The sequence below is a fragment of the Polistes canadensis genome, unplaced genomic scaffold, assembly GCF_001313835.1.
Source record: "Polistes canadensis isolate GaletaPanama2010 unplaced genomic scaffold, ASM131383v1 scaffold_40, whole genome shotgun sequence".
Taxonomy (NCBI): Eukaryota; Metazoa; Arthropoda; class Insecta; order Hymenoptera; family Vespidae; genus Polistes; species Polistes canadensis.
In genome coordinates this window covers 23459-36328 of record NW_014569587.1, presented here as the reverse complement: position 1 = coordinate 36328, position 12870 = coordinate 23459, and the positions used below count along the sequence as shown (strand labels likewise).

The window sequence follows — 12870 nt, the reverse complement described above, 5'->3', positions numbered from 1 at the left end:
TATAGGATCCTTATAAATTCTTTTAATGATCATACATTACTTTTAAATAACTATTTTATTGTCAAAAAATCATGAATATTTTTAATATATTTGTATTTTTTAAATTAAACTTTGAAAAAAACAATTAGTTCTGTATCTCGACACGGTAGCCGTGTCGCCACATTCATTACTACACATATATCTAATTAATATGTACCAATGTTAAGTTCCGATATTTCATTTTGCTTTGACATACATAGCTGCATCTGCAGTAATATATACCTGTATATACAAATATATATCACATTTGTATATTAAGTAAATATGTGTGTATATAAATATATATATATATATATATGATATAAATTAATGCTTGATTCACAAGCAAGGAAAGTCTATGAGATTTTGCTTATAAGAGGTGAAAGCAAAGTTGAAATTGTGTGATGTTGAATGCAGGCATATGTGAAATTCGTACGATAACGCACAACGTTGATATAGGTCTAGGTTTTGCTAATGTTGGAATGATATGTATTAAAGATAAAAAATAACGAAATAAAAAAAAAATATTTAAAAAGTTCAATATAAAAATGGGTAATCACGCGTCACGTAATATAAGCAATTCTCATAAAAAGACTGATACAGTTACAAATAATGGCAATACGCAAAATACAAACGCGGTTTCACGAAGTTCCTCTGGTAATGACATCGAACATAATTCTACACCATTTTTACCAATTGATAATCTAGCTAAGGTAATTAATTAGATGATTAAAAAATTTGTTTCTTCTTCTCCATGTAGTAAAAGATGTGTATTTTATGTTTTCTTATTACCAAGAATTATAGCTATACAAATTTTTAATTTTAATCCTTTAAGGTATTTGTTATCAATTTCTATATTTAATTAATGATATTAATCTATGTAATTCATTATATATTTTATGTTTATTTATCATGTAAAATTATGAATTGTTACTTAAAACATAACCTTAAAATTTTTCTCCAGATTTTATCGCATCTTACATATGAAGAAGAACATGTACATGGAGTTACGATGGGCATATTTGAGAAGTACTTATTTCCCAATTATCCTACATTAGCTAAAAATTTATTTACTTATTTGCATCACTCTGCTGAAGCAACTACGCCACATTTGACAGTTTCTATTTTCAAACAACAAGCAGAAAAGTTTTTATCTATTATGAGCGATCAAACTATATTAGAAAATTATATAATAATTTATTCTAATATAAAAAGTAAAGATATATGCCCTGATCTACTTAGATCTTTACTTATGAATTGTTATCAACTGGCAATGGATAGTACTGGAACTGCAACATGTATTTATATACATCGTGTTGTCAATGCTGTTGTCGTTTCATGTGTAAGTAAGATGTACTACTTATTATTTTATTTCATTATCTAAACTAAGATATATATATAAATGAATGTTTTTGGTTATTTCAGTTTCATGGTAAGGATAGTTTGTCTGTGAGTTATGTTAATAATTGGATGTGGCATCATTGTCCACGTATTGTACATGGGCTACATTGTTATGTAGTTCATGTGTTAACGACAGCTTATAGAAATGGTAAAGCACTGTTATCAAAAGAACAACCGCAACCACATTTAGAAATTCCAACACCCGTATTGGAATGTGCTGACTGGTTTGAACAACCTCAGTCATTATTGCCTGTGAGCTATGTTTGGTTATTATCAACCACCTTACCGCAATGCTATCTTCAGGTAATTTCAATTTATTGTGATTTATCAATCATGTATATATTTCTATATGTATGTGTGTGTACGTATATGTATAATGTGTACATATATATTCATAATAGGAATTATTTTATTTAGAGAGAAACATATGGCATACATACTTCTAAATTAAGTTTTTCTTTAATAATAAATACAAATTCTATTGGCGTTTCATCGTAGCCTTGTTATTTAGGCAAATAATACACCCAAGGATATTACACACGCCATTATAGCCAAAACTACAGGCAATATATGTCCTAAACACTGGACTTTATTATATAATAGTTCAGAGCATGGAGCAGGCGCTAATCGCTTTCTTCATCATGTACTAGGCTACAGAGGTCCAACATTGTTACTTGTAAAAGCTGCTGATCCAAAAAAGGATGGTGAATATTTCATATACTGCATATGCTCAGCAGTTGAATGGCGTGAAAGTCATCTTTATTGGGGTGATGAAGATTCAATGGGAATTCAATTAAGTCCAACTTATAGAGTAATAGAAAAAGGACCCAAAGTATTATACTTAAATACGGGAATTAGGGGTTATCCTCATGGTTTACGATTTGGAAGTAATCCACGTACACCATATATAAGTATTGATGAATCATTCCATTCAATCAGTATCGCAGGTGCACCATATCCTATTAATACTCTAGAAGTCTGGGGGTGTGGAGATGAGAAGTTGAGGTAATAATATTATATTAAATTATTTTACAAAGTCAGAATGTAATGTATTAAATAGAATACATTTTTCAGAGAACGCCAATTGGATATTAAAAAGTGGCAAGTAAAAGAGGCAGAAAGACAAAGAATTGTTAAATTAAGTGCAAGCGATTGGTTAGATCATCCTGACCGTTATCTTTTAGAACTAGCAGGAAGAGCGTCTTACAACGAATCTAATAAGTAACAGGGATTACAAAACTGTATTATGAAACTTAAAAATTTATGCAGGATTAGGGAATGAATATTTTTGTATATATGTATATACTGCTGAAGTTTTCTTCAGAAGAAAAGTGTACTTATTTCTTATGCCTATATGTGAATACATATATGCATATATAAGATTGCAGTTAGAATGTCCATTTACAATTTTATTTTTGCAATGTATGTACTTACGCACTTAAGCACAATGCCAAACTAGATTGTAAACAATCAGTATATGCCGTTTTATTTTAACGATTTTTAAAAAATTAGAATTAATGTGACTTTTATAGATTTATGCATACTTAAAAGAAACTCCAACGTTATGATATACCTTTATGTACTTATGGTTTTTAAAAAATTTGATCATATTGATTATGACGTGTTAAAATGTACGAACATTTTCTTATTTAATATGTTTAACAATGGAAAATTTTCCTCTATTTTAAATAAACATCTAAGCAAAGAGTTTCTTTTTTAAGAAATGTCCCTACTTGTATAAGTACGTGACGAAACCATATTGTAAAAAATACTTTTTAATTAATATTCATATTTATATTATTATATTATTATAAAAAAAAATTTATGTATAATTTATTTGGATAAAGGTGGATTTTATTAATAATAGATATAGGATTGAGAGAGAGAAAAACAGAGGAAAAATAAAAATGAAACTTTTTCCTACTTTGAACTAATTATATGTGCCGCCATATTATCAAATAACGTATTGTAGTATATTCATATGCGGTTGCTTTAAAAATTCTGTGCTCTGTCAAATAAAGTTTGTGACAGTAATATTGTTATTCATTGCAAGTGTTTGGCTTGATAAATAATTATAGTATAGTCCGAACTCTTTTGTTTTGCTCATTATAGTTACGTAGACTTTTTTTGCGTATATCATGGCGATCTATTTCATTATTATCTCAGCGTTCATTTAGAGGTTAATTTGTTTCTCGAAAAAGAAAGAAAAATTTAATAACGATATTATAATTAAAGTAGTGGTGAAATAAATGAGTAATGATAAAAACTCAACAAGTGAAATATTAAAGAGGTTCAATGCACTTTCTTATTCATTAGTTCATTAGTAATGAATAGACTCAATACACATAATCCAATGTAGTATCTCATGATATGTAGATAGATAAACATTTTTTACTTTAATATTTGTCTATTTATAAATAGCAAAATGTTGACAGAACAAATTGTAGTTTCTGAATCATCGACTGGCGATGCATTACCATTAGGATTTATAACCGCTGAAGATGGTCGAACTCTTTTAGCAGTAGCAGGTAGAAATTTATATTTATATTAATAAGAGGATCCTATTATTTCTTATTGATTAATTAGATTTTAATAAACATTTACAAAAAATATATATGTATATATTATTTCTTAATCGATGTTAAATAGGAATTTAATTATTACAGAACATGAAGATGGTGTTTTAGCAATTATGTCAACACCTGTAGCATTTATGCAGCAGAATAATATTATTTCACCGTCATTAGTTAAAACCATAGATGGAAATATGATTGTGCATCCTGTATGTTCAATTAATATTCTATTACCACTTGCAATTTAATTGTAAATATAATTATAATATAAATATTTTTATATTTTGTTGTAGCCTGTTTTTCAAATAAGTATCGAAGGTTTTACTGGGATTCAACAAGGTGCTATATTACCGATACAAACATTAGAAACAGTTCCTGCTGTTATGGAAGATGTACCAAGTTGCGCAGGATCCATAGTTCCTCTGTCAACGGATTTAGCAGTAAATAATAAAGAACAAAACTTTTCTTCCGAGTTAAATACAAATCAACCTACCATTCAAAAAAATAATACTAAACGCAATCCTGGTAGGCCAAGAAAAAATGAAATCATTTCATCTTATGTATGTTATCTTAAATTTATTAGTATTGATATAATATAAAATCAACTGAATTGAAACTATACATGTTTCTGTAAGTAGAATGCAGATGATATGAAATGCAATGTCTGTGGGCAAGAATTTGATAAACAATCTCTATATCGGAAACATATGGATCAGCATGCAGAGGAAAAACCACATCGTTGTCCGAAGTGTTCTGCATCCTTTAATATTCCGGTAATTTATTATGAATACAGAAGAAAATTTATTAATAGATTACACATTTGATTTTCATTTCATACACAAACATACAATTTTTATTAGATACAGTCTACATTTAGCTACAGTCTAGTAATTTCGTATAATATCATTACAGACAAATTTCACGCTTCACATGGCAACACATAATACTGGAGAACCAAAATGTCCCGAATGTGGTAGGAAATTTGCTAGGATGGCCAGTTTAAAATCTCATATGTCGTTGCATGTGAAAGAAGAAAATCTTTTTTGTACGGAATGCGAAGATGCCTTTCCAACGAAAGTAAGCATTTAGTTATTTATTAATTATAACGAAAGAAAAGAAGAAAAAACCGCATATACTATTATATAATTAGTATTTAAAAATGTTCAAATCGCGAGGGATCGTACTATAATTTTATAGTATATTTTTCTGTTCTCCTGGATACGATAAACGTGAATGCGTCACAAACAAAATCTTTCGACATATCAACGCGACTTTAAAGCTACTTTTATTCAGTTTAGGTAAGGTCAACCCCTTGACCCTTGTGTTCTTATCTCCTCATTCAACTAAAATTAAATTGTAGCTAAGGAAATATAAAGAAATAGTATCAAAAACAAACTCGTATTCCAAAAAAAGAAAAGGCAAAAGAAAAGGTAAGAATTTGATCTAGAAAAAAAGAATCGTAATACTTTTATGGATGAAAGAGGAAAAAAAATGTAAAATTAATAATTGCAAAAACATCATTTCATGTTAAATCATCTTTATAATATTTGAATAACATTTCACGATCGACGTTCTATCCGTTATTAAGATCGATAAACGAATGTCGTCAATTGCCATTGATTCAAGGATGAACTTGTATGTGCATTTGCCGCGTCTTTATAGCACATGCGACCGTGATAGGGATATGGACCGTAAAAGTGTTGCAAGTGGGCGGCGGGCGGTATATAACGTGGACACACATGTGTTATGCAACTGAATCGTATGATCTCATAGATCCCTCCTCTTTCTCTTTTGTAGCTCTTGCGTGTATCGTAAATTCTAAAGTGTTAGAATATTAGCTTACACTTATGCATGCATATGCGACGAGCATCTGCATATTTAGCGTTTTTCGAAGGGAACTTATATGACACTTTTCTTATCTCACCAACAGTCCAGTAAAAGATTAACAAAGCCACCAAGATCCAAGAATGAAGAGAAGATATGCTTGACATTATAGAAATATATAGAGAGAAGGAGGAATATACATAAAAATGCAACTTTTATTTTCTTTACTATCGCGTGTCTTGATAAAAATAGAAGAAAACCATAGAAAGAAAGGAAGATAAAGTAACATAGAAGTTATTGACTTTCTTATTTTAAATCCAACGATTATTACCGGTTGAATAAACAAATAGAACTTATTTATTTATCGGTTTATATTTTACGGTTGATCGATTCAATACGCAAATATTCATGCACCCGGTGTCATAGAGTGCATCGAAGCATAAGTTATAAACCTTTAAAATCGATTCACCCATCTGTCTTGTTAAAGAGAGAATAGTATAGTTACATATTTTTAGATAATATAGATATAGTAATGTAACATCAATAAAGTTAAGAATGATATAATTTATGGAGATCGTATTAACGTATTAACAAAAGTATTCTACTTTGATGTATCTATTAGTACAAAAGGAGGGGAATGAGAAAAAAAAATTAATTGGAATCGTGGAAGAGAGAACGAGACTGTGGCAACGATGACGACGATGAAGCGATAGTTGTGCTCTGGCAGTCAGTCAGTTAGTCAGAATCTGGATCTCGTGGAACGTGCACGTGTTTTAAATCGATCAAGATTTCAACAATTTTTTTCTATCTTTTTTTCTTTTAAATTTTATTTTTTTTTTATTTATCTCACTTTTCCCCGTTCATAATTCTTTCTTTTCGATAATCGGATTTATTTATTGATTCATTAATTGATTAAGGTTTTGTTTCTTTTTTCTCTTTTTTGTTAACTATGTTGTTTACGAATATTAATCTTAATTAAAAAGATATCTTGTTACCAATGCCATACCATGTAGTGTAATTAAAGTGGTGCGTTTTTCATGTTAAAAAAAAGACACTAACATTATGTTGTGTTTTATATGTGTTAATAATCTGTATATAAGTTGATCGTAAGATCATTTTCTTTTAACTTAGTCGAGAGACTCTTGAAAATTCTTAAAAGCTTTGGTAAACACTATAAATACGAAGAAACATTATCTTTGCAGCCCCCTTTTTTCTCATAAAGGCCACACGTGTGTATACCTCTCGAAAAAGTTGTTCTTTTTAAACAAATTTCTTATTTATTTTTTTTTATAATCTATATCATCATCTCTCTTTCTCGTCATTTGAAATTTTTATTTTTTTTTTTTTTTATAATATCGCGTTCCGCGACTTTAGGTCATTCTCACGAGGATCGTTCTCCTTTTTTTTATTTTTTTTTTTTTTTTTTTATATTCATGACTATCGTTTCTCGGAAGAGAAGACCAGGGGTCGTTGGTACCAAGAAGAAAAATGTGTGCGTGAAACGTGCTTACGAATAAATATATACCAAGAGAGGAAGAGAGACGCGATAAAAGCTCTCGTGCACGCGCGCGCACGTGGTGGATGCTAAGAAGAGAAAAAGAGAAAGATAGATAGATAGATAGAGAGAGAGAGAGAGAGAGAGAGAAGAGTGGAAGATCGAGTCGACTGATCTTTTTTCTCGATGTTGACCATTTTTTTTCACTTTCTCTCTTTCTCTTTCTCTTGTATTTTTTGGTCTCTTCTTTCACCTTATCGTGTAATGGTGTTTTCTTTTTATCATTATTATTTTTGTATTTAACAAGAAAAATAGGACACGCGTCGTTGATATGTTGCATTTAAGGAAATTGAACAAAAATTCGTTCGGCTTTTACTTTACTTTAATTTTTTAATTTAAGATATGCGTTTCTCTCAGTATTTATTTTTTTTTTTATATTATTTTCATCAAAATAATATTATATAAAGCCCACGCGAATTTATTTAAAATGTGGCCCCCTATATAATCGTCAACATTACTCGCAAATTTCTTTTCTTTTCGTCTCTCGTTTCTCTTACTTCTTTTTTTTCTTCTTTTTATTATTTTTTTTTTTAATTTTATTTGTTAATCCGTACCCCGCTTGATATACCGATTTGATAACGGAGGTTAAAACCGAGAACTGGTTTTGGTCCTTCGTCTCTTCAATCCTTGCAAATAAAAAAAAAAAAAAAAGGAAAGGACAGAGAGAAAGAGAGAGAGAGAAAAAGAAAAAAAAAATGAAGAAGAAAGAACGACAAAGAGGAATAAGGAAAGACTCCTCTCGTGCCAAATATTCGCTGACGTAATATAAACGAAGTTCTCTTGAAGAAAGTCCAGCGACCTGTAAAGAAGGACTGTTTTTCAAAGTCCTCTTTTTAGGTTTCTTAACTCTTCTTCTTTCCTCCTTTCTTCTCTCAACGAATAATACATTTATCGGAATAATATGCGATAGATATAAGGAAAACACACATTTGAAAATTGTATTTATTTTATAATAAAACGATGACGTAAATCATTTGGTTCGTAAGTTAAATCATACAGTTATTGCATCGTTCTATGACTGGAATGATGTCAACCATATTATGATCGCAAAGACAATGACGAGTTAACGAAGTTTCTCTGATAGTTTTTAACTAAATTATTACGTACCTTTTTTCTTTTTTTTTTGTTTAATACATTCTTATATAATTATTTATTTATTCAAATTGAATAGACTTTTGATTTAACGAAATTCCTATATAAAAAGAAATATTTTAAATTGAATATTGTCAAAGTTGTTCTTATCCGAAACGGAGCTTTTTTTTTTGAGAGGGGGGTAGAGACTATATTTTATATTTTCGATTTATTTCTTTCACGAGAAATCAACTTCCTGTTTATTGGAACACTTTGTTATTTGCAACGTATTCCGTTTTTTAACATTAGACAGGGCAAACAAAGGATCGTATAACTTTCGTTATCGTTATTTTAGATTGACGATCTCAAGTTACCTTTATTGATGGTAACTCAATGTACATAGGTAATAGGTAATAGCCAATAGAGAAGTGTATAGGTAATTTGAATAATTTCTAGGGACGGGGGTTTCGCGATGGCGCATTATTTTATTACTTCCGTGCAATATCTATTTCACGATAGTAGAATTAATTATGGTTTATACGATTAAATAAAACGTTCATTTATTAACAACGATTAAAATCATTGTCGGTCATATTATTTTTTTTTTTCTTTACATTAATTATTTTATTTCTTTTTTTTTTTATTTAATCGAAACGACGACGACGACGACGCGGCTGTCGGGTGTATGAAAAATGAGCGAAAGTTTTGGAATTAAGAGTGAATGGAAAAAAAGAAAATATATGTATATATATATATATAAAAGAAGAACACGAGATTCGAATACGCGCATTACAAGCCGAAGTGAAACCCCCCAAGGATAATAATTTGCGAATGGTTGCGTTGTAACTTGAAATATAACACACTTCTTTACATACATACACGCGCATTTTTATTTTTATTATTTTTATAACTGTATAATAATCTACCAAATAAGGAAATACGAGAGATTTATATTATGTCAATAAGACGTATGTCGCGATCTAATTTTTAGGTTTATAGATTCTGTTAATTTTTTTTCTTCGAGCTTTTCACATTCAAATCGAGAATAATTGAAGATCTCTATAATAAAGTTAACAAAATTCAAACAATTATTTTATATCGCGTAATTCGTAATAATTAGATCATTTCTATATATATTCACGAATCGTGGAATAAATATAATTGTTATTTTAATTTTCGAGTTAAATCATATATCTTTTTTTTGTATTAATCATCGATTCAATCGTAAAGGGGGGGGGAAAAATAGGAAAAAAATACGAAAAGGATATGATAAGGCGAAAAAAAATGAAGGTAGTAGTAAAAAATGGTATTAAAAAAAATCTCAGTTGATAAGAATGAGAGAAGATTTAATATATTGTTCCCGGTAAACGTTTGCATAGGCGAAACGAGGCAGTTTGACACTTGACACGACAATTATCCATGACTATAATTTGCGTCCACTTTGTCCTCGTTTTGGCTACCGGAATCAAGAGAAGGCGATCTTGATTCCGTCATTTTATCATAGTTCTTCCAGTTAAATAACCGTATTACTGTGTTACGTACATTTTCTTTAGAACAGCGATGGCGAATTTTTTTGTCGGTCATGCGTCAGAATTAAATCAAACATATTTTTTTTAATCTCCTCCTCCCCACCCTAATCGTAGATTAAACACATTTCAACAATCAGTAATTTATCAAAATATTTAACAAAAAAGAGATAACAAATGTTATCTATATTAAATTATATACACGCACACACAGTAAAATAAAAATATTGTTTAAAATTAGCGCGAAATTTCCCGGTTGCTTTTGTGTTGATAATTAATTTTTTTTTTTTAAATAATGTTACAAAAGAGTACCTTGAGGTTTTAATTATTATTATTGTATATGATATATATATATTTTTTTAATATATAGATAAATGATAATTTTCTATTAAAATATTTAATATAGTTCATTTTGTTTCTCTCTCTTTTAAATGTGTAATTTAAAAAAAGACAAGAAAAAAAAAAGGAAAGAAAATTGATAAAACAAATTTACGGATCACATTTATTTCTCTTTCGTAAAAAGTGATCTCTACGGGGTCACGAATTCGCCATTGCTCTGTTTAATTCCTCTTGAAAATTTTGTGTCTCGCTCTTACTTCAAAGGCATATAATATAATAAAAAGATTTGAAAATGATGATGATGATGCGTTTATCAGCAGTCTTGTCTTCGTGAAAAAAGGGTGGGCGATCTATCGGATACTACTTCCTCGCTACACGTCCGTGAACGCGATAAAGATACGGCGTTTATCTCTTCTTTCACGATGAATTAGTCGACGAGAAAAAGTTCTATTTTGTTTGTGTGTCTCGTTTTTTTTTTTTTTTTTTTTTAATTCATTTCGTTATATTGGGATAAACAGAACAAAAAAAAAAAGGAAGAGAAAAGTGCCTCTTTATTTTATCACATCGAAACAATTTTTTCGTATTCGAAAGATGGGGGGGGGGGAAAGATCATTGATTATTATTATTATTATTCAACATTTTTATAATGTAAAATGAAAAAAAATTATATACGCATAAGTTGTATCTTTTTTTTTTCTTCATTTTACTAATGTAATTATAGAGTATGTATTTTTAATGTTAAAAATTCTTCGATTAAAATCCGAAAGATCTAAGGTAAGGAAATGAAATAAAAGTAAAATTAGAAGAAAAGGAAGGAGAGAGAGAGAGAGAGAGAGAGAAAAAGAGAGAAAGAAAGATAGAAAGAAAGATAAAAGGAGAAAGATTTGTCTTTCTTGTTAAAATCTAGCCCACGATACCGCGATTCAAATTTAGAAATTTGTAGAGAAACGAGACGAGTATATCGATTACGACGAACATAAACCAATTTCGTAAACTTAACTTCCGTCTTTCTGGCTTTCCAACGATGCTGTGTTAGAGAACAGTTTTCAGCAGCAACCTCGAACGATACTTACCACACATGTTTCGTTCTTTACTTCGTTTTTTTTTTACTTTTTTTAAATCATATTTTTTTTTGGGTATAAAATTATCCTATAAGAAAAGAATCGCGATATTTTGAATGATTTGTTTGATTAAATTTAAGTGTTTGAAAAAGTAAGGAGATAGAGGAAGGATTAATAAAAAAAAAAAGAAAAAAAAAAGGAGGAGAAGAAGAAAGAAAGATTACCGGTGTTTCGCACATTGAAACGAACCCACGAATGGGCTACAACTTGCAAGAAGTGCAACGTCCTCCTTTAAGGATGCAGCAACAGGAACAGCAGAAGAAGAAGCAGCAGCCACAGCAGCAGGAGGTGCGAAACGAGAACTGTATAAGAATTAAAAGAAGTAGAAAGAAAGATTTTATTATTCGAGGATTGGAATCGTAATCTAATAGAGAGAGAGAGAGAGAGAGAGAGAGTGAACTTTGAAGTTAACGCGGAGGCGGTAATAACTCTGATGTTCATCGTTTTTTTATACCGCAAAGCCAACTCCCCTATCATCGAGGATCCGATGATCTCCGAAGAAGACTATTTTCTATTTAATACGTTTTGTGTTCATCAAGGTGTTCATTGTTATTTTGTGTTTCATTTATCTTTTATTACGAGATAAAAGAAAAAAAATAATAGGAGGGGAAATTGAGAGACTATATACTTTGTGAACAAATGAAAATGCAATAATTAATTAATATAATTAATTGCATATTTAATTATTGATTGTGTTCATAGTTGTTTAAAATATAATTATTTATATGGATTATTATATATATTTATACGTTTATTGCATGCAGCATACACACGCACAATATATTATACTGCCACAAGTGATTATCATGTCCTTACAATTGGACTATTATAAATTTTTATAATCACATCGCGAATCTATAAACGAGAGAATCATTTATTCAAATTTATACTCTCTCGTTTTTTATATATATATATACACGCATACACATATATGTTTTATTCTGGAGAAGTATATCTTCTTCATAATGTCGTTCGCCGTGGACTGCATCAATTTTGCTCTCCTACTGATCTGCACTCGTGTCTTTCATCTCGCTCTTGGAATCGGTGCACAGTATTATAAGGTACATCGTTTTTTGTGTTTATAGATAAATATATATATATATATTGGATCTTATTAAATTATATTTATCAATCCAAGAGAGAGAAGGTTTCAATTATTTAACGAATCATTGTATAATGTATATATTATCTCACGTTAACAAATTTTTAATATAGCGAGATCTTATTTATTTTACTTTATTCTTTTATATATATATTTATATTTTTTTTTAAGGCTCAATTGGATGCACACTTGAAATTACATGGAGAAAAATCATTGACGGAGGAAGTAAGAAAGTGTAAGATTTGCAATAAGCAATTCATGCAGTCAGCTTTATATAGACTTCATATTCGTGAACATTACAAGGTAAGTTTTTCTTTTTTTTTTTTTTTTTTTTTTTTTT

At 29.5% G+C, this 12870-nt stretch overlaps 2 protein-coding genes across 2 annotated transcripts in view; both read left to right on the top strand.

Annotated features, from left to right (window-relative positions):
* Positions 1-146: 146 nt before the first annotated feature.
* On the top strand, positions 147-3119 carry LOC106784791. The gene is made up of 5 exons (XM_014744678.1): positions 147-731; positions 983-1360; positions 1444-1722; positions 1931-2424; positions 2494-3119. Exons 1-5 carry the CDS (start codon positions 567-569, stop codon positions 2642-2644), a joined length of 1467 nt encoding a protein of 488 aa, XP_014600164.1. The 5' UTR covers positions 147-566; the 3' UTR covers positions 2645-3119.
* Positions 3120-3292: 173 nt separating this feature from the next.
* The window catches only part of LOC106784741 (zinc finger protein 177), a 10764-nt gene continuing 1186 nt past the window's right edge, over positions 3293-12870 (top strand). The window contains exons 1-7 of the mRNA XM_014744594.1: positions 3293-3709; positions 3841-3947; positions 4086-4201; positions 4286-4552; positions 4631-4765; positions 4905-5069; positions 12702-12833. Coding sequence (XP_014600080.1) covers positions 3669-3709; positions 3841-3947; positions 4086-4201; positions 4286-4552; positions 4631-4765; positions 4905-5069; positions 12702-12833 — 963 coding nt within the window. The 5' untranslated portion in view covers positions 3293-3668. The remainder of the gene's footprint in view (positions 3710-3840; positions 3948-4085; positions 4202-4285; positions 4553-4630; positions 4766-4904; positions 5070-12701; positions 12834-12870) is intronic.

What these genes read in the sequence shown, in the direction of transcription:
- LOC106784791 (XM_014744678.1), top strand. Translation starts at nt 567, where the DNA reads ATGGGTAATCACGCGTCACGTAATATAAGCAATTCTCATAAAAAGACT. An exon ending in ATGCTGTTGTCGTTTCATGT is followed by an intron (nt 1,361 to 1,443) that starts GTAAGTAAGATG and finishes TGGTTATTTCAG; the next exon opens with TTTCATGGTAAGGATAGTTT. An exon ending in TGTGGAGATGAGAAGTTGAG is followed by an intron (nt 2,425 to 2,493) that starts GTAATAATATTA and finishes TACATTTTTCAG; the next exon opens with AGAACGCCAATTGGATATTA.